General features: G+C 49.0%; 1 protein-coding gene across 2 annotated transcripts in view; it reads left to right on the forward strand.

Moving 5' to 3' along the window:
- The window catches only part of ST8SIA2 (ST8 alpha-N-acetyl-neuraminide alpha-2,8-sialyltransferase 2), a 43,102-nt gene extending 23,705 nt beyond the window's left edge, over positions 1-19,397 (forward strand). Inside the window, exons 2-6 of one of the 2 annotated variants that reach the window (XM_037145100.2) lie at positions 1,212-1,274; positions 5,065-5,193; positions 8,898-9,155; positions 12,087-12,380; positions 19,112-19,397. In XM_037145100.2, the coding sequence (XP_037000995.2) occupies positions 1,212-1,274; positions 5,065-5,193; positions 8,898-9,155; positions 12,087-12,380; positions 19,112-19,397 (1,030 nt within the window). The remainder of the gene's footprint in view (positions 1-1,211; positions 1,275-5,064; positions 5,194-8,897; positions 9,156-12,086; positions 12,381-19,111) is intronic. The other variant, XM_037145101.2, reaches the window with a different exon arrangement.
- Positions 19,398-21,741: the final 2,344 nt, after the last annotated feature.

Raw genomic sequence — 21,741 nt, forward strand, 5'->3', positions numbered from 1 at the left:
CTAGACTGGGATTGATGAAATTCGAGGCACTAGGCACATCACAGCATCCTTTCTGTTGTCTGGTCATCCGGCTGTGAAAGGGGAGAATATTGCCTGCTGCCAAATAGTTTAAAAGACATTTAAGTCTATCAGGAAAAGACATGTGTATGTGTTTAGAAACACACACACACATTGTATCTTCAAGTAAGCTCAGGCTAAAGAAGGCCGATAGAAAAATCCAGACTAAAAACCACTGTGGAAATAGGCATTAACCTCCCCCAGAGAGTTCTCATTAAACCACATTATTCCTTAAAATACACAGCTTTCCCAGTGATTTTAACTGTTTCTTTGGAGTACACCAACACTTTGAGAGGCCAGGTAGAACTTAAAAAAACAAGAAAAGTATGAAGAACCACAACCATACATTCTCAAACTACACATCCTATAATCAGTAGGAAAAATAATTTACCTTAAAATAATTAGTCTCACATACAACTTTTTAAAAACCAGTACATAGGGCACAAAGTGGGCAAGGTACCAGGGTAAGATGGATTCATCAATCCCCTGGCCCAGGGGTGAGACTTCATGGTCCAGCAGCCTGGGTCCAAATGCAATTTGTCAGAACTGAAGGGACGGTGGAGGTGGAAAGGGCCTGAGAATGCTTTTACTTCAAAAACGTATCCCCCAGAGGAATGAGCAAAGGACCCCCCATTAGTCACCCATCTCCTGCTCCTCACGAAGTGACACCACTTAACATTAACTTCTTTTGCCACCAAAAACCAAACTGTCATCACATTTTGTTGAACTTCTTGCGTCTCAAGTTTGGGGAAAATGTGGTGGACAACATCTTCGCACATGTGAGTGGAAGCCCAAGAACGTAGGGGGCAGATGCTGCAACATGCTGAGGAACAGCATCCTATGGGATTAACCAGAGGAAATTAATCCCACAGGACTTTGTCTTAAGACTCAAATGCAAGTCACAAGTGGGAACCTAGGTGTGAATTAAAACAAGTTCACATGGGAGGTAGGGGAGGATCTGGGAGGTCTACTTCCCTGTAAAATGCTTGTGTTCGTGGCTGGGTCAAGATGTTGCCCATCTTGGAGAGGCTAGAGTGAGACCTCGTCCACCCTCTCTAGTTCTCCAAGGCCAGCTGTGGGATCTCCTGATGATGGAAAAGGGCTTTGCAAAGAAGAACTGGGTTTATAAATAATGCATTTCCTTTGTCTTGCAGGAATTCTGGAGGCAGAGGTACAATCAGATCGGCTGTGAACAACTTACATAGCAAATCTAATAGGTTTGTAAATTAGATTTTGTGTTCATTTGTTTTTGCTGTAAGGCAGCTATTAATCTGCTTCCCCTCTTTGCTGGATGGTGCCCTTCTTACTTAGCAAAGAGATCTGTTTTGTTTCACTTTGGCTTTGCACTGCCCTAATCACTCTGGGGGGTTTGGAGGAACTGTCCATAAGAGAGAGTCCATGAAATGGCCTAAAGTCTGGAGGCTGCGGAAGTGGAAAACTCAGATGCTAAGAGTCACTTTCTGGAAAAGAGTCCACCCCACTCTGAAGCACTTGGACCACCAAAGAGCATATTCATAATTTGCACTTTTGTTGGCCAGTGGAGACTCTGAATGGAATCAGAGCTTTCACCCAGTTTCACTGTAGATCACTTGTCCAGGATGTTAAGATGGAAAAGAAAACATTCAGAAACTTTGCTGAGAACTCTTAAAAACACTGGAGAGTTGATTCAGCAAGGTCGGCTTGATAATTGAATGCACCTTCTAAGTTCTGAGACTGTTCCCTCCCATGACAGTTCTTGGTCTGGGGACAGCCTGATGCAAGGGAGCAAGCGAATGTGTTGTAATCCAGCAGATCCAGGCTTGCCACTGCCGATGCTTGGACCATGCCTCTGAGTCCCCATTCTCCAGGGAAAACTGCCCCATAGCTCTGACCTGGAGTCTTAGAAGCCCAAGCTTAAGAAGCAATGGAAGGAAAAAGAGAATGCCAAGTTATCTGACACAAACGAAGGCCACTACTCAAAACAGAGAGCTTGCTTTACTTTCTCAATATCCTATTTTGGTCAGTCTGGGAATGAGAGGTCCAGTTATTCAGAGTAAGGTATATTACTTGCCCTTCCAACGTTTTTAGGTCTCTAGATCATGTGACACCTGCCCAGAATGGCCATTCCTGACCCTAGAGGAAAGACTCAGGAAACTGTCCTCTCTGTCCCTGAAACCATTGCTTCTGTATCTCAGAATGACCTCTTAACTGTCTGGAAGCTACCAGTGAAACTTACGCTATGCCTGGTGAAATGCAGACATACCACATGACCTTCTTCCACTGCAGAAGACACCTTCTTTCTGAAAAGGAAGCTCCTGCCCCTGGAGCAGGATCTCCCATGTTCCATGGTCACCTGGGGTCAGGGGCAGGGTCTGCAGTCTTCTTGGGAGCCAGACAGACCTAGATTCAGTCCCAGGGTGTGTATGCAGGGACCTTGGACAAGTTATTTTACCCCTCTAAGCCTCAGTCTCCTCATTCAGTTACAATGATGATACACCTTTTTCGAGGGGAGTTTCAAGGATGAGAACCTGTGACTAGAAGGATCTAGCCCAGCCTGATGTGTTCAAGGCATGCAGCTGATGCATGCTCCTGTCACTGTGGGCGTACTCGTGGCATCAGGAGATGGGCGGAGAAACATAAGCCTGACATGAGACTCCAGTGTCCTTGGGGTGGACAGCGTGCTAGGGGCAGGAGGGCACGTTCATTGAGGAGAACTCTCTCAACTCACTCATCCAGCCCAGTTCATGCAATCCAGAGCACGAACAACCATGAAGAGAGGTGGTCCCAGGGTCATCTACAGGGGCGTCCAACTGGTGACCCGGGACAGCTGTGAATGCAGCCCAACGCAAAACTGTAGTTACTTGAAACATGATGAGATTTCTTTTTTTGTGATTACATGTTGCAGTGTATTTAATGTGTTGCCCAAAATAACTCTTCTTCCACTGTGGCACAGAGATGCCAAAAGGTTGGACACTCAAAATCCATCCCTTGATTTTACAGATAAGATGACAGGGATCCAAAGAGACTTTCCCAAGAACCCCAGCAAGACAATGACAGAGCCAGGGTTTAAGTTCAGTAAAACCGTGGACAGTTAGGCAAAATCCCATCCAAGTTTCTCTAGGAAGTAGACAGAGAAACAGAATTTGACTGCTGTCTGTGCCAACGTTTCTCTTTCTTTCCCTACCCTCATCGCCTGTATCCCAGAGCAGCCTGGAAGCCCGTTCTGCAGGCTTCTGAGTAGGGCTCCCCTGCAAGGGGTGCTGTCCCCGTGCTAGAATATCTCTGCGCATTGTTCCTGCTGAGCGTGCCCAGGGGCACCCAATGTGTTCATTTCTGACGAGCATCACCCAAGACTGAATCCAAATTAAGCCATAAGAGGCCTCATCACCGGTTTCTGATGAGACTATCAACTCACCTCTTAGGAGGACATCTCCACGTCACAAATATCACAACATTTCTATAACATGTGCCTACTGACACGGCTGTGCTGAAGCTTGGGGTCTTGGGTGCAGCAGCTAAATCAGTGGCCCCGAGGGTCACTGTTCCTACCTGTGGCCTTACACAAAAGCAGCACTACCACAGAAATGCAGCCACAAGCAGCTCCCACTGGAGCCTCATGGGATGGCAGCCAGTGATAGGAACCAGTGATTGCCAGTCCGTATAGAACTCTAGAACCTTAGCACTGGATATCTTCTGCTTCTGTACCTTTTTTCTAGACATGGAAACACTGAGGCTTAGGGAATTAAAGTGATTTTCCCACAGTCACACCGCTCGTGAAATCTTACCACTACACCTTCTGCTTCCTGTAATGAAAGCAGAAAAAATTCCAAAGGGTCAGGTCCTCTGTACCTCCCATAGGCTTCCCTTAGCCTGCATGTTAGCAAGGACTCAAAAACTCTTCATCCTCTGCAAGAGCTACTCTATCTGAACCCGAGACAAGGGGCACCATCCAGAGGAGTCAGGAATCCTGAAAAATAGGGAGAAAGTGCACAATGTGCATCTTCAAGTGAACTTCTCTACCTGCACCAGCAAAACAGAGCACTGGGTTTAGACCCCATTAAAAAGCTGTCATCTTTTTTGAATTGGCCGTTCCAAGGTAAATGCAAAGGACAGAGATGCCTGGTTGGGATTCTTTAAAGCTCCAGAACTGGGCATCGCAAAGCCAGTTCTCACTGGGACTGGGAGAAGCTGCTGTCAGCACAGACAAAGGAGCGCCTGGCATGACCCACATGCATCTGCGTGCTGCTGGTGGAGGCAGGCGGCTCCTGCCTTTAGAGATGTAATTGTAACCTAGTTTCTTAGAAACCTACTAGCACAGATTTCAAGTCTCTGAAATCAGGCAGGTCCTGGAATGCCCGGGGTTCCTGAGCTGGGTGGAAAGGTGGTACGCACTCAGAACTATGATTTCTCCCACGTGTATAGAGCCAGCCAGCTCTTTATCCAGGCTCCCCCAGGACAGAATTCAAATTTGAATCCAGCAAACACTTTCACTGAGCACCTGCTATGTGAGGGAGCTCCCCTGCTTACAGTCTAGTGGGAGAGATGCAGCACAGATACCTCAAACAAGGCAGATGTTTGAAGTGGCCTCTCATCCTTTATAAGGATGGAGTGTACGATCGGTGGGGAGATACAAGTTTGTGCTTTCTCTCCATTAGGTCTATTAACCATCATGATATCAGGCTGCTAATGCAACTGCTATTTGGAGTTTTACGAAAGTAACCTGGAGAAGTATTACTATTCTGACCACGGCGGCTATGCCGCACTGGGAGGAAACACTAGGAATGGGGTGGGAGAAAGGCAGTTTATCACCCCCTTCCCACTTCCAAGAATGTACGCAGGTTACGCCCTAGGGACAAAGTTTGTGCATTCTAGAAGATAAATAGACCTCCTTCCCTTCTCAGGTAATAACTGCAATCTTGCTCTTCCAAAGTTTACATCCAAGCCCCAGCAAAAACAAAACTATTAGGCTTGTCATTGGCATGCTAACAGATCATGTTTACCCTCTTCCTGTGTCTTTTCCCCTTCCAGAGCTGAAGTTGTAATAAATGGCTCCTCATCACCAGCTGTTGTTGACAGAAGTAATGAGAGCATTAAACACAACATCCAGCCGGCCTCAGCCAAGTGGAGGCACAACCAGACGCTGTCTCTGAGGATCAGGTAGTGGTAATTACCTCTAGGATGAGAGACAGGCTTGCCCTTCTTCAGCACAAGCCCATAAATTGCTGCTCTCTATCACCCAAAGAAGTCAGGATAGAAATAAAATGTTTACCTCCCACTGAGGCAGGTTTCCTCTGTAAACGGTCAATCGGAAATAAAAGCCCTAGGCAGGCCCTGCCGCCCAGAGTGTGTGTGTGGCCCCTCAGCTGGTGTGTGTGGGGGGAGGGGGGCGGTGGCAGGAGCTGAGGTCATGGGGCTGGAAGGAGTGGGGCTCTCATGTCAGCAGCAGCAAGAGCCTGGGGTGTGGAGGCCACAGGTGGCTTCTCCTGGGGACCAGGAAAGGAGATCCAGGGAAGGAGGCGTTTCTTGCTTAGGACTGCCTTGCATCTATGCCCTTTTCTGAGGTGCCAACCCTCTCCTACTTGTAGAGTCTTGGAGAGCTCCCTGCCCGACACACACTCACATATACACAGTCCCGCGGCTTGAGCAAACTGCCTTCCCAACAACACGGAAATGAGAAGCCATAGCTGGACTGGCTGGCCCGGGAGCTGGCACAACACCTGATGGCAAAGGCCGAGCTCTGCCGTTGCTGGGTGGTGGGAGTGGGAACCCGCCGTGTAGGAATTTCAGCTTCCCCACTGTGGCTACGTGCCTTTGATGTAGCTGCCACTGTCCCAGCAAAGACTGGCAGTGTAATCCAACCACTCATTTCCAGGCACTAGCTGGGGGGCCCGGAGTGCTGACATGAATCGGGCAAGTTAGTGGGGAGACACTATAAGCAAAGAGAGGACAGTATGGTGTGGTGTACACAACAGGCAGAACTGTATCTTATAAACAGGCAGAGATAAAAAGCTCATCTGAGGAGACAGGACCTCATCTTGTAAGAGAACCAAAAGGGCTGGGCAGGCAGGGAGTGGTGGGTTTTAGAGGATGATTAGGAGTTTGCCAGACATGCCGAGCGCCATATATATCCCTTGTATGCCATCTGAAGTCTGGTGTTTGTGCTCAGTGCTACCAGCACGCAGAGCAGGAGGGAGGGCACGGGGTGAGGAGTTGGTGGGGTAGCCAGGACTAGATAGGGAAAGCCTTGACTACGATGGTGACCTGCCCAGGCCATAACCATGGGGGGGGGGGGGAAGCAGAGAACAAGGGGCGGGAGCACAGTGATCAACCTTGCCCAGAGCTGCCAAAAGTACCACCACACAGAGCAAGGAGGTGTGCCCTCCAGGTACACGCACTGTCAAAACAGAAATGCTCCCACATGCTCATTCTCAAGGCCTAGTTCTGGGAGGTGAGGGAGTGTTGGGGACAGAGAGGGAGATCTGAGACCTGGCAGCTGAGACAGAAGAAGCTGACTCCCCTCACCACCACCTGCCACCCCTCCCTGAGCACCTCTTCTGAGCCCCCTGGACGGACTCTCCACCCTCATCACACTGCCCTAACAGCCGCAGGCCTGCACACTGACCCTGGATCAGCAGCGCCGTGGAACCAGTGAGAACACCTCTTAGTTTCTCAGGACTGCCAAAACCACTTCCCACCCACCCAGTATGGGAAGCGGCTTACAACAACAGACGCTTACTCCCTCTCGGTTCTGAAGGCTCCAAGAGAATCTCCCCTGTCCCTTCTAGCTTCAGGTGGCTGTAGTCTGTCTGCATCTTGTGGCCACATCATTCCAACCTCTGCCTCCGTGGTCACGTGGTTTTCTCCCCTGTGTCTGTGTTTTCTGCTCCCCTCTCCTATAAGGACACTTGCCATTGGATTTAGGGTCCATCTGGGTAATTCAGGATGTTATCATCCCAAGAACCTTAATTTTAATAACATGTGCAAAGATGCTTTTCCCCAACTAAAGCCACATCACAGGTTCCAGGGGTTAGGAGGTAGACATACATCTGGGGAGGGCCACTGTTCACCCCACTCCACCAGCTGTGAGTGACTGGCTCTTCCTCCTGCTACCCAGGCAGAGACTCGAACTCCTGCCCCTTCTGGAGAAGACCAGAGTGTGGCCCTCATGGGGTCTACCTCGGCAGGAACAACGTGCCTTCACTCCCAGGGGAAAGAACTCCCTTCAGCTTCATTTAATCACAAAAATTATTTATAATAAAAGATTCAGCAAGATATTTGGAATGGTGTTTAATAATTGATAGTAATTCCTTACACTTGGTTAGAAATTCATCTCCTCACACAGGTGTTTATTTATGGGCTTTCTGGAGGCTCCCTTTGCTTTTCAGTGCATTGGGATAAATCACTACAAAGGTTTTTAGCATTTCCCAAACTATATTAGTTTGTCGAGTTGTATAATACTTAGTAAAACACAGTAAGTTAAAATAATGCCTCTGTCTTCTATCAAGAGATACGAATTACTCTGCAAGAGGGCTTCCCCGGAATGAGAGCAAGAGATACAGGTCACTGAAGGAGAGACGTTCGGAAGGAAGGAGAGCGCGGTGCCTGCCGAACAATCTAGCTGCCCCTTGGCTACAGCAGAGGTGCTCCAACCTGGACACGTTAAATCACCTGCGGAGCTCTAGGAAGTGTGCTGAGACCTGAGCACCCCACTGGGAGGCACCATGGGGCAGCAGTGGAACCATCTGTACAATGGGGCGCCCATCTTGCAAATTCTTTCATTTGCAAAGCATGTGAAGATTCTGTCCCTCTGGGGCTCTGGGGAAAAGCAGACTTTATATCTGAAAAGGCATCATTGTATTTGTTCTAGATGGGAGCTCACTGCAGGAAATGAAATTCATTTCAGCTGATCTGGGTATCAAATTTCTCTCTACATATACTTGAATCATTTCTAATGATATTTTTGGTGATTTAGAAAGGAAAACCTCTGATTCCTGGGGACCAGGCCCGCATGATTTGAGTAAATCTCTCTGGTTCTTCTTATAGGACACCCATCCTTTTTATGACTACATCCTATGCTAGATGATTCTAGAACTTTTCCCCTAAAGCAAAGTCACCCAAGAGCCTACAAAGCTGCCTTCTGATCACCTTTGCTTTGAAACAACACAAAGCAACCATGCTCTGTGGGACTGGAGAGGCATCACTACTTACAAACTTCCAACTAGACGGCAGTTAGGGGGTGGGGAAATCACACCCCACGAAACAGACCAGCTGAGGACTCAGTCTCTCAAAGGGAGAGTGATTGACATACCTCATGGTACCCACATTCACATTCACCTCCTGGGAGGCCCCTAGGCCAGGGAAGGCTTCCAAGGAAGAAAATAGGCCACTGAGGAATGAGGGGCATTTGTCATTCCTTTCTGCACCTAGTTCAGGATTCACGGCCAGAGGAGGGCCCTGAATCCTGCTAAAGGAAGGGGAGTAGTGTGACCTCCGCTGGGTTTCCCCGAGATGGAGGGTTTCCTGGGAACTGCGGAATCCAGGCCGTCCTGGGAGAGCCAGGATGCGGGCCACCCTCTGTGGCAGGCTCACTCGAGTTCGAATGCAGTCATCTACCGTGGCAGCTTGCACTCCTCATGAGAAGTGGGCATACTGGGGCAGCCAGATTGGCCGCCACCATAATTGCCGCTAGGCGATTTCTGACAGTCCCTGCCGAGAACCTCTAAGGGCATCTGACCTCTCAGCTCCGTCTGTGTGCTGGGCTCCAGCCGCCCTGCAGGGTGACACAGGACAGGAAAAGCTGGGTTGGCAAAGGGCCACTTGTACAAGGGAGACTTATCCTTATGTATGTTTGGTTCTTGCAGGAAACAAATCTTAAAGTTCTTGGATGCTGAAAAGGACATTTCTGTCCTCAAGGGGACGCTGAAGGCCGGAGACATCATTCACTACATCTTCGACAGGGACAGCACAATGAACGTGTCCCAGAACCTTTACGAGCTCCTCCCCAGAACATCCCCGCTTAAGAACAAGCACTTCCGGACTTGTGCCATTGTGGGCAACTCGGGGGTCTTGCTGAACAGCGGCTGTGGCCGGGAGATCGACACACACAGCTTTGTCATAAGGTACCTACAGCAGTGACTCTTGGCCAGGAGTAACAGGCATTCTGAAGCTGAACTGTCACGAGGTGTCCCAAGAGGTTGAAACAAGACACACTAGTTGGGTTAGCCTCAAACTTGTGGGATGTGTAACAAGTGTACAGTGTGAGTAGAATGGAATAAATGCATGTAAATAGAAAAAAATATCGATGCCACTGGTCTGAACCTTGACTGCACGTTAAAATCACATGGGAAACTTATAAAAGTCCCAACGTCCAGGCTGCACCCCAGACCAATCACATTGATCTGGAGGGTGAGGGGCATGTGGCCCAGGGAGCCCAGTAATTCTGTTACGCAGTTATGGTTGGGAAGGGCAGAGGTAGGCGGTCCATGGCCCATAACCTATTTTTATCAATAAAGTTTTATTGGCACACAGCCATACCCATTCATTTTCATATCCTCAAAGGCTGCTTTCTTACTATAATGTAGTATTGCACAGTTGGAAAGGATTGAACTATTGCAATAGAAAATGCGTACAGCACTTTTTTTTAACCTGCAAAGCCTAAAATATTTATTATCTGACTCTTCACAGAGAAAGTTTACTGACCCCTGGATAGAACCTGATACAAAAGATTAGTAAGAAAATCTCCTGGTTGGTCCAAGTTTGCAAAACTCTTTCAAGCATTGGAGATTATACTGTACCAGTAATTTTATATCCTTAAGTCAAAATCTGGGAAGTGAGAGAGCAACAAAGAAACCTGAGTTTTGTACTTGACCATTATTCCAATTAAAATATCACCTCTCACTTTTCAGTCACCTGGGACTCACCTGGAAACAGTTACGCAGGGCTCTGACACCCGACCCCTAATCCAGACAGACCCAGAAACAAGGTCTTGCTGTCCCCTGGTCAAAAGTAGGGCACATAGAGCCTCAAGTTTCACCCCAAACATTGTCCCGGCCCTGGAAGAATTGGACACCGCGTCTCACATTTCTGCTGGGATTGTCCCTGTGCAAAGAGAGCCTTGTCCTGGGGCCCTGGGAAGCAGGCTCATCCTAGGGCTCCCTGAACCTCAGAATGTGGGACAGGACAGCGTGTTTACTTCTACAACCACTGGGATGGAAAAGCCTGGCAGCTGAACCTGCTTCAGTTTCTTATCTTTTGCCAGGTTCTTTTATAATTTGCTCCAGGCCTTTATAATGGCTCAGCCCCCACCTCTCAATGCCCTCCAGTATAAATATTGAAGGAGGAAGAGAAAAAGAAAATGTAGCAGGTTAGTCTGATTGGGAGCCAGAGAAGGGGTGAGGGTGGGGTGTGGCGGGCAACAGGGAGAAAAGGTGGAGGTGGAAAAACCAGCGTGGGGAAAGGCAGCTTCGTGGATCACGGAGGTCATGGCCAGACCACACACAGGTTGCTGAAGGTGCTGCTGGTCCCCACAGAGTCCCCATGAGCTGTAATGCCAGGTTTAGGAGACTAACTTAGGGTATATGTGTGCAGTCAATTCCCAGATATTTGGGGATGAAAACTTCATTGTGCACATGCACACACACACCCTTTCATAGGGAGAATCCCATAAACAAATGCCCTTCTACATGGCATTTAATTAACTTGCTTAGTTCTCCCAACAACCCTGTCAGGAATGTTTGACTGTGTCCTGGCTTTTGCAGTGAGGAAACTGAGGTACAGAAAGTCAGAAGTGGTTGCATGGCTAGATCAGGCCAGTGTTGGGTGTTGGGCCCTGGGCATGAGTTGCCTTTCTCACCTGCAGACTTGCCTTCCAATACCAAATTCTGTCCCCTCCAATAAATACAACTTCATCTTATCATTGTCTAACTGTTGCATAAAATGGAAATCTGTCCATGTCACACTCTTGCTCAAGAACCTTCAGTGGCTCCCTGTCACCATCAGAACCAAGTCATGACACACAGGTCCTGTGGTATCTCATCCTCCTTGCCTCTCCTGCCCTATCTTCTCCATGCAATAGGCTCCAGTCACACGAAATTACTTATCTTCCCCTAAATATCCACATTATTTCTCACCTCTGTGCCTTTGCACACAAATCTTACACTGAAAATGCCATATACTATAGTGTTTGCTAAACTGCCTGGTAAGTCTAATAAGACTTACCTAAAGAGCTTGTGGAAATGAATATTAATTCCTAGGCTCACCTGTGGAATATGGATCTCCAGGTGATGGACCTGGGTAACCTGTATTCTTAACAAGTGACTGAGGTGACTCTTCTGTCTGGCAAGGTGGAGAAACACTGTCTTAGTGTGCCTTTCCCGCTGCTAGACTACTGCACATCCATCCTTCCAGATTCCCTTGAGGGTCACCACCTCCAGGAAGACTGTCTGATGCTCCTCCTCCTCCCACAATTATGATGACGATAGTTACAATAACTAGCAGTAGTTACTGAGTCCTTACCGTTGCCCAGCAGTGTTGTAAGGACTGGGTGCACAGTGACTCCTCTGGGGCCTGGGAGGCATGCTGCTGTTATCTCCACCACAGCTACAGAAACTGCTGTGGACATTCCTTCACCGTGAGAGAGCTCTCAGGAAGCACGGAGAGGTTTAGCAGGTTGCCCAGAATCAGAGCTGAATTCTGAAGCTAGGAGTGTCCCTTCAGAGCCCTCCCTCAGGCACCTAATGTGGCTAGGTCACACCTACCAATCACACAGTCATCTTGTGGGCTGAGGGATGGCTTACTGGCTTCTTCCCTCCTCTACCGGATTCTGAACTCCAGAAGCAGATATTTGACATCCTCAGGGTGCAGTCAAGTTCTATGCACACGCTAAGAGCCTAGTAAGTACGTGTGGCAGGAAAAGCGATGACAGGAGAACTGGTGAGTGCGGGAAGCTGCCGTGGATCTTTGTTTTAGCAGGCAAAAGGTGGATAAAGCAAAATATAAGCAGAGGTGCCTCAGCTTTCCCAAAAGAACCATGTTGCTTTTTTCTCTGGAAGGTGTAACCTGGCCCCGGTGCAAGAGTACGCCCGGGATGTGGGGCTGAAGACCGACCTGGTGACCATGAACCCTTCTGTCATCCAGCGTGCCTTTGAGGACTTGGTCAACGCCACGTGGCGGGAGAAGCTGCTCCAGCGGCTGCACAGCCTCAATGGCAGCATCCTGTGGATCCCCGCCTTCATGGCCAGGGGCGGCAAGGAGCGCGTGGAGTGGGTGAACGAGCTCATCCTGAAGCACCGTGTCAACGTGCGTACTGCATACCCCTCTCTGCGTCTGCTGCACGCCGTCCGAGGGTGAGCGGCCCCTCTCTGGGGATGGGAGCCATCAGAGTGGGGACGGGTGCTATGCTTGGTAGCAGGTTAACCTTCCCCAGGTTAATGTCCATCTCAGCTGCCCCACTTGCTAGCTGTCTGACCTCTGCAAGTCAGCTGGTCTTCCTGAGCCTCCCTTCCTGAGAAACGAGAGGGTTGGCAAGTGGGTTTCATCTGCCATGGCAACTTTGACCAACTCGTAGTGCCCGCCTGGAGAGCGGTGTTGAGAGTAAACCGTAAGCAGGCAAGCATGCAAGCAGGAATAGTTACTGGGAAGCTGTGACAAAGTACCACTAGCTGGATGACTCAAACAGCAGAAATCTGTTGCCTCACGGTTCTGGGGGCTCGAAGGCCCACATCAAGGTGTTGGCAGAGCTGGTTCCTTCTGAGGACTCCGAGGGAAGACTCTTTCAGGCCTCTGTCTGTGGCCTGACAATGGCCACTCTTCATGTTCACATGGCGTTCTCTCCATGTGCATGTGTTCTCCAAGTCTCCCCTGACTTTAAGGATGTGAGTCATATTGGATCAGGGGCCATCTTAATGACCTCCTTTTAACTCAATGACTTCTGTAAAGAACGCTTATCTCCAAATAAGGTCACACTATAAGGTACTGGAGGTTGAATTCAACATAGCATTGGGGCCAGCTAGCCGCTTTCCCACTCAGAGTCTTGGATTCAGGGCACCTGTGCTAGGAGAGTCCCTAAGCACCAAGGATTCTCAAGATTCTTGCCCACCTGAGATAGTTCATGGGCCTGGGCATTGCAGAGTGGGCAGCACGGTCCAGAGACCTTGAGCCAGAAGGCTTGCCTTGCAACTCCTACCACCCCTGCCCCAGCCTGAGCAGCTCTTCCACGGGACTTCCAGCTCTGCCGGCCTACGAACTGGCACAGGGCCTGGCTGGCTGCTGGTGAGGGAGGTGAGCAACTGAGGGGGAGGACACCAGGCAATGAGTGTGGCTCTGGGGAGTGGGAAACTGGTCAGCAGCTGGTAGTGAATGGCTCTAATTCAATTACAGCAATGGGGAAGGCTGTGACCCACAAAGAGGGCAGGAAAGCAGGCCCATTCATCTGCCCAGCCCACAGGCCTGGTGCAGAGCTGGCCTGGGAATTGGTGCTTAATTAGGCACCAGAAGTGCTGAGCCGAGGCCCCGGAATGGCACTGATCCAGTGGGCATCCCTGCCAGGGCTGGAGCAGCGTGTTGGCGAAGCAGGCCATGCTGCTTGTCAGTGGGGAGCAGGACTAAGGACCAGCGGGCAGGCCCGGCAGTGAAAGATCAGGCACAGCGCAGAGACTATGGGGAGACCAGCAAGGGCCAGGGGTGTCCCCAACCAGACACACCCATCACAGTGCACAGGGCATGCCCCGTGCACCGGTCACAGGAGCTGGGTGCTGGTCTTCTCCAGTGGACACAGAGTGCAGACGTGTGTTCCACAGGGGTATTCCGTGATGAAGAAACTGAGCCTCAGATGGCTAATGGCATTTGGTCATTTTTAAAGGATTACCTCTAATTTTTTAACAGCAATGCACGTAGTAAAAATCCAAATAGTATAAGAGGACTTAAAGTGAAAAAACCTCCTCCACAAAGGCAGCCTTATTAAACTGGTTTTCTGTGTGTCCTTCCAGAAAAAGCCCCCTTTACACATAAGGAAGCATGTTTTAAGCACCACCCACATCGTGTTAAATTCTGGAAACTATTCCACATTGACAGATGCCACCTTGTTTTACTTCTCCGCTTCCTAGCCTTCCACCAAGCCTGCGCCGCAGTTAACGTAAGCAAAGCCATGGGTGGTGGGGGACACAGTGGGTGCTTTCGTCTTTTGCTAATATAACCAGTACCACAGTGATCATCTTTCACTGACACCGGCACACATAGTTCTGCACAAGGCTTGCCTTTTAGAAGTGTCACTGCTAACAAGACAGATATATGCATTATTAATTTTTATAGAAACTGCCAAGTTACACCTAGGATTATTAAAAATGCTTGTTTTTCCATAACCTCGCCAACATGGTGTATTATCTTTGCCAATCCAGTAGAAAACGGCATCTGATTGTTTGAAATTTGATTCCTTTAATTACAGGTGAGGGCGAATATAATTTTTCAGTTGGGAGTGGCATTAGTTTAAATCCCATAATCTAGCCAAAAGGTTTAAGCTCCCCTACATCCCCTCTGCCAAGAAATGGTCTGGCTGGGCCTATACAGTCTCTTGACTCTCTGGGGGTCCCACTCCGTAGCAGGGGAACCCCTCGAGTAACCAGCATCGTGTTTTTCCTTTTCTTCTGGCAACATGCTGTCTACAACGCTGTTAGCCTGCCTGTCACACGTGCAGACCCCATGGCTGCCTAGAAGAGTGAGATCAGTGCTGTGTGGGTGGGTCTCCCACACAAAAGTACTGTGGTCTCCTTCCCTTGCCCGGCCTGTGCCCTCAGAGGGAGCCACTAGCCTCTGCTCACTCGTTCATTGCTTCATTAAGACTTGTGAAGCTGCACCTACTTTATGTATGTTCTTTGTGCATGTGCTATGCTAGGATCTGGGGTTCATGCAGAAGCCAATCCACTTGCTCCCAGAATTTTAAATTATAAAGGGAGAAAGACAAGTAAACAAGTAATTACAGGGTAGCATGACAAGTGCTGTGATAGGGAAAGAACAACAGACGGAAGACAAAATCCTCTGGGTAGATTCCGGGTAGAGTTCCTGCAGGACTTGACCTTGCAGTTGAGACCACAAGAAGGGGCTGCCTGTCAGGAGTCGTGGAAGATGATGGGGTCCTGGAAGAAGCCAAGGAGTCCCTCATGGCAATGTGACTGCTTATCAGGTGGTAGGAGGGATTTCAGGCCCAGATCTCCAGGGTTCACAATCCCGGCTGAGGCCACTGGCTGTTACCCTGTGGATTCCAGGAGTCACTGGAAGGTTTTGGGTGGCATGGTCAGACTGGAGGCTAGCTGACTTATTTGGTTAAACATGGAAACCTAGGAACAAGGAATCAGCTTCAAGCATCCCCAGACTTGAGCAGCTCTGCACTCTAGCCCCAAATTCTTACCATTACTGCAAAGCTGGGCAGCCTTGTCCAGACATGTCCCCCAAGACAGCAGAGTCTTAAATAGTGCTTCCAAAGACAGGACAGCAACAGGGCCAAGGCTGACGATGTGGGTGACAGGAGACCGGGAGCCAAAGCCTTCCGTTCCTGGCCTCACTGCTGACTGTGCACAAAATAGCAGCAAGTGTCCCTCTGCAACCGCCTACGAGGCACTCCTGCTCCTGAAGGATGAAATGAGCTACATCCCAGGAAGTGCTTTTAGCTTCTTGGAGAAAGCCCTTGTGGTCTCCTTTTCCAACACTGGTAGCCCCCATTCTCACCACATATCAAGCCCAGGCATCCAGGGAGAAGGACGAATGTGCTTTCGAGATGCTTTTGTTGAGCCTCATTTATTGCTGTCCGTGCTCATAAACTACAGTGCTTAATAGTTTTGGCAATTGGGGTAACCAATTTGAAAAACAATTACTGCCTTCTTTGAGATTACTTTGCCTTCTAATTAAAATCTCAAGCCTGGGCCATTAAAGGTGCACTGTCAATATGATATCCCAGATGCACCCAGCTAACCGCATTTGGGAGGGCAAAATTAATTGGTTAGTGTTTTAACACCCAGCTGTTATCCTAAGGAAAGAAACAGTCTACAAGTCGGCCAAGCACACAGTCACTAAATTGGCTGGAGCAACTGAGAAGATATAAACGGAATCGAGAGTGTTTTGTTCCTACGGAACTTGGCCAGCCTCTCTTACAAGCTGCTCATTAAACAGTGCCCTGTGTCCTGTCACATGTCTCTCAGGAGTTCTTGTTTACCTGTGGATACAGGGCAGGAAGTAGGTGGAGCCCTACCGAGTTCTCAATTCATCCCAGAGCCTCATTTGCTGTTAACACCTTTCCCAGTGAGTGATTGGGGTGAAAAGCCTGGCACAGATCTGAGAGGCTGGGCGTTTCTATTCCTGTCCCAGCCGGCCACAGTTACAAAGCTGCACGCACTGCTCACATCCTCCTTTCTCCTTTTCTTCTTCTTCCCATTTTTCAATTTTACTGGAGTTGAACATTTGCTGGGTGCAAGAGAAGTCAGGATACTCAAGTCAAGGCTGGGCTGCAATACCAAACCCTGGAACCCTCATGGTTCAGCATAGCAGAAGTTCATTTCTTGTTTTTGCAAAGTACCGTGTGCTGCAAGGGGCTCTCTTCCAACCAGTGACTCAGGGATCCAGGATTTGTCCATCTGAAACTGACAGCATCTTTACAGGAGACTCTGAAGTTCCCCAAAGCAGAAGAGAAAGTGAGGACCTGATCTTGAGCAACATGAGCCCAGAAGGAATATATCTGTAGTGAAAGCCTACTGGTCAGAACTGGTCACGTGATCCCAGCCCAAAGACAAGGAATTCTGAGAGAGATAGGGGACCACATGGAGTATTTGCTGAGCACTACTCTGTCTGCCATAGAGCCTTGGCTGCAGCAGGTACGGAGCCAGATGCCTTTGAACCTCCTACATAAGAGCAAAAGGTGTGGCCCCTGCTCTTGAGGAGATCAGAGTACAGTTTTGCACAGGAGGCCAACCCACACAGTAGTGGATTGTTAGCCCAGGCTGATAAGCACACTGGGAGAAGCAGAAACAAAGCTCTTGATAATAATGTGGAAATGATTAAGTCAATATGAGCTAGAGAGATGACGATAGAGCAAAGGGAACATTTCTAAGAAGATGTGATGTACCGTACGTACTTAGTTCTGGGGGCGGATAAAAAAAGAGGGAGAAAGAGAGTTCACTGAGGGGACACGTGAGGAAAAGGCGTATCTATGGAGAAGGCGCACCACAGGTCTGTGTAACCGGACCCAGATATGAGCTCCTTGGATGTTTCACCACAGATTAAATTCCCTCCCCACCTCTGGGCATAGCATTAATAGCCTGCAAAGAAATTTATTTCTGAAAGCCTTGCCCTGCTAAGTCCATACTATCCTAAATAAACAAACCACAAATCCCTAATAGGGCCTGTGGCCAGTGCTAGGGCTTGACTCGGTTCAGGGAGTGGTCAGTGAGATGCAGTCATGCAGAGACACTGCCAGTTGGTTGCATGTCCCTGGATGGTGTCAACAGCAGCTGTAGCTGGCCTACTCCCAGCCCCAACTCTCCCAGAAGCACACAGGGTGGAAAAGGTCCAGGAGACGGGCGTAGAGGAGCTGCATGTCGGCTGAGCTCTATCTAACCAGCTGCATGAGAAGTCTGAGTCTTCTCAGGCGAGTCACCCTGCACTCACATGGTTTCCTCTGTTGCCTGAAAGAGGACAAATTCAATCCAGGAGACCCACAGATAACCCACAGACACGGTCTGTTTGACCCACCCAATGAGGCCACAGGTGGTATTTTTTGAATTTTTGTAAATTAGTTGCCAACATTTAAACATTTGGAGAATTTACATTTAAAAATCCAGATTTTGGATACTCTTGATGAAAAGAAGAAAATCTGGCACTGGACAACAGTAAAATTATCTACCCCTTTAGATGCCACAGTCCCCACCACTCCTTACTGTCTTAACAACACTGAGTTCATGTGTCAGTTTTCCTTACATGTGTCCCACCTCCCAGCTCACTCCATTATATCCCCCACCAGGCCACTGGGCTAGAGGACTCTCCAGGCCCTATTGTCCTTAAAACCCTACAACTATTCCGTGTGCTTACAATTTTTCCTCCTTCTGTCTGAACATGTGTCATTCTTCAGTTCCTTTGGCACAGCCACCTTCCAGTTAGAGCAAGGGTTCACAGCCTTGGCTGAATATTTGAATTACTGGGAGAGGTTTTAAAAATTCATGTTCAGGCTACACCTGGAGGTTGGACCCAGGCATTAGTTTTCTTAAAGCTGCAAGTGATTCCAGCATGCAGCCTAGGTTGATAACCCACTGAGTTGGAGCTGAAAGTGCAATGGGTCTGCTCAGGGGGTGCTGAGGTCCTGTGACTAGAGGTGGTTGAGCCAAAGGGGATGAGCAGTTGGCCAGGATGTGTGGAAGAATCCTAACAGCAGCGGCTGCTCTTCTGGGATCGTCCTCCTCCACGCATTCACCTTGCCTTTACCCCCATCCCAGGGTCCTCCCAAGTTCAGCGTAGCCTCACTGAGTGTAAAGAGTACTGAGGTGGTCTAAGGAAGGACTCCTTTTCTAAGGATGCCCCAACCTCAGCATCAAACATCCTGCCCCCCACACCCTGGCCAGCACCTCCCACATATTAGCAGGTGATGACATGGGATAGTCCTGGACAGTCCGTTAGACCAGTCACACTACCCTGGCTGCCCCATATCTGCTTGGGCCTCATTATGAAGGGTAAAGAACATGGAGTTGGAGTCAGAAAGCTTGGAGGGGAGTCCTGGTTCTATACGTTGTCAGCTTGGGATCACCTAGGTGACCTTGGGCAAGCCACTTTTCATCTCAGAGCCTCATTTCTGCACTTGTGTCTACGAAGAGGCTCGTCTTATTTCCATTAAATCACACATGTGAAAGCATAAGGGCGTTGGCTCCATTGCTAAATGAGTGGTGGGTGTCATTCCTCTGTGAAGGGAACTGGGAGACGGTTGCCTGACTGGTCTCTACAACCCCTGGAGCAGCAGGGTGCACTATTCCTCTCCCTTGAAAGGATAATTTACAAACTCATGTTTCCTCTTTTTATTTCTTTGGTCACTTTCTTCTTTTTTCAGATACTGGCTAACCAACAAAGTCCACATCAAAAGACCCACCACTGGCCTCTTGATGTACACCCTGGCCACACGTTTCTGCAACCAGATCTACCTCTACGGCTTCTGGCCCTTTCCGCTAGATCAGAACCAGAACCCCGTCAAGTACCACTATTACGACAGCCTCAAGTACGGTTACACCTCCCAGGCCAGCCCCCACACCATGCCCTTGGAGTTCAAGGCCCTCAAGAGCCTGCACGAGCAGGGGGCTTTGAAACTGACTGTCGGCCAGTGTGATGGGGCCACGTAAGTGGGCACCCTGCAGGACTCAGTGGCTCACATTTCCTGCCAGCTATACCACAGGCAGATGGGAGTCGGGGTGGCACAAACTATAGAACAAGCAGGCTAGTGGTTTTCTTTGTTAAAGTGTAAAACAGTGACCAGAATATATATATCTATAACTGCATATATATATTGACCTGAGTATTTATAACTGTGTGGTGTTCATCTAGCATTAGGCAGATAAGCCACAGGAAGAAGGTGTGGAGAACCCACCAGAATTCAGACTCGGTCCATCTCTGGGGGCAGAAGGACTCAACATGAAAAGCAGCCAGTCCCATGACTTTGGATAACAAATTGCCTCCTGGATTGGAGGGATCTCTGGGCTCGTGGATGAATGGAGAGCCACCTGTTGGCAGCTGCCTTGAGCCTCAGAAATGTGGATTCTGAGTCAGCCGAGACCCAGAGGGGACAATCTGACTGAAGTCTAAAGTGCAGCTGTTCACAGAGGAAAGGGAGATTGGAGCGTTCCGCTGGCAAAGGAGCACAAGGACAACAAGAAGCAGAGGCCACGTCCCAGTCTGAAGGCCTTCCCACGCACATAGAGTTCGGATGCTCAAGGGACAAACCATAGGTGACCCGCCTGTTCCAGACAGGCCTCCACCACTACAGAGAGGCGGCTGGAAAAGACACAATGGAAGGTTGTGTTCTGGCTTAGCAAGAACCACCAAGAACCCAGGACGGAGCAGGCAGATGACACTAAAGAGTTGGGTGCTGCAAATTGTGTTTTTGAAAAACTGTGACCTTCTGTTAAGATTCAGTACTTCACCTTCGGAATAAGACAGAAAAGGGTCCAAACGATGGTTGTAATGGATGTTCTCTAAAGCAACTTGAGTCCGCTAAGGAGAAAGGGACCCTGAGATGTCATCCTCAGAGTTAGCCTCCTTCCTGCCCTGTTAGAATGTAACATGAGGGACTGTACTGTCCCATTCCGCCACCAGGAAAGCCACAGCAAAACCTTGAAAGGGCACTGCAAAGATAAATGTCATCCTTTCAAAAATATATGACTGCCTTTCTGGGTGCCTCCAGAGCCCCAGAGTGTGAGGCCTAAAAGACTGTGAAGCATTTAGCTCCATTTGTCTGCAAGCACTCTGCTTGCTTTCCACAGTGTGCACACCATGGGGCCTCTGCAGCCAGGCTGCTGTGCCAGCGTCACTTCCCGTCACTCTCCTATCCTGATGGTCACACTAGCCAGCACTGAGCTCCAACACTGAGGCTTTCAGCTCTGCAGGAGAGGTCCCAGTGTCCCCTCCACCCCCTTCCCTGCCAGAGGCAATGATTTTAGAATTTTGCAAAATCTGTTTTTCCTTAATTAAGATAAGTAGTTAAGACTTTGTTTAAACCCAAAGCCAAAGGCAGTATCCAAATACTGGACATAATGTCCCCAGGGAGAACCTGGGCTCAATGCCAATAATTTAGGGGTTGGAATCACAGGTCATGTAGAGACAAGCATTAGCCAGCTTGGTTTGTTAGATGTATTTTCTTGTCTGATAAATAATGGTGTTTTAAAACATGTTTGAAAGATAAGTAAAAACCCATTATCTTGAAGGTGAAGAGAGTTAAGAAAAATAATCAAGATCTGCTCCCCAGCATATGAGACCGGACATAATTAATCAGTGACAATTGGGCATAGGAAAACTGCCCCTAATTAATGGCTGATGAGAAGCCAGTAGAGGATACTAAGAACCCTTACCCCAACGTGAGGACACTCCAGCTCCAAACCGTGATTACGATTCTGCATCTGTTTCTTTCTTTGTTGTGCCTGTGGATGCTCAAAGCCTAAGATTTGGGATTTGCAGGATAAAATGAATATTTAAGAAAGCACCAGCCCTAACAGCCTCTGTGGGAACTGAGTGGTTTGGACTCGTCATGAGAAGTGGAAATAATTAATATCATATTTTATACTTCTTCGGGGCCTTTCATTTTGAGGATCTCAGAGGCCCCGGGAGACATTTAACTTCTGAAGCTTGCAGAGCTGAGGGGAATCAGCAGGACTGCAGCAGGGCCTCCATGGATGAGCCAAGGTCTTGGATTCTAGGACATTCCAATGGTGAGCCCTGATGTCAGGTCCTGAAGTTGGCCCTGAGCTCCACCTACCTGTCAGCGTCCCGGGGGACTTCAAAGGCCAGAACTCTTTAGAAGCTTGGCTTTCCTTCTGGCCCATCCTGGTTTCTTAAACTGACACTGAGAAGAGTTGAAGTGGAAAGGCCCTTGCAACCTGCCTCCAGGCTCCCTCCGAAGAGAGGCTGGGGACCTTGGATGACCCACACACATCACCATCCCCCAACTCACAGGTCCTGCGCTGCCATAAAACT

The sequence above is a fragment of the Artibeus jamaicensis genome, unplaced genomic scaffold (assembly GCF_021234435.1).
Source record: "Artibeus jamaicensis isolate MK-2021 breed Jamaican fruit bat unplaced genomic scaffold, CSHL_Jam_final scaffold_612, whole genome shotgun sequence".
NCBI lineage: Eukaryota > Metazoa > Chordata > Mammalia > Chiroptera > Phyllostomidae > Artibeus > Artibeus jamaicensis.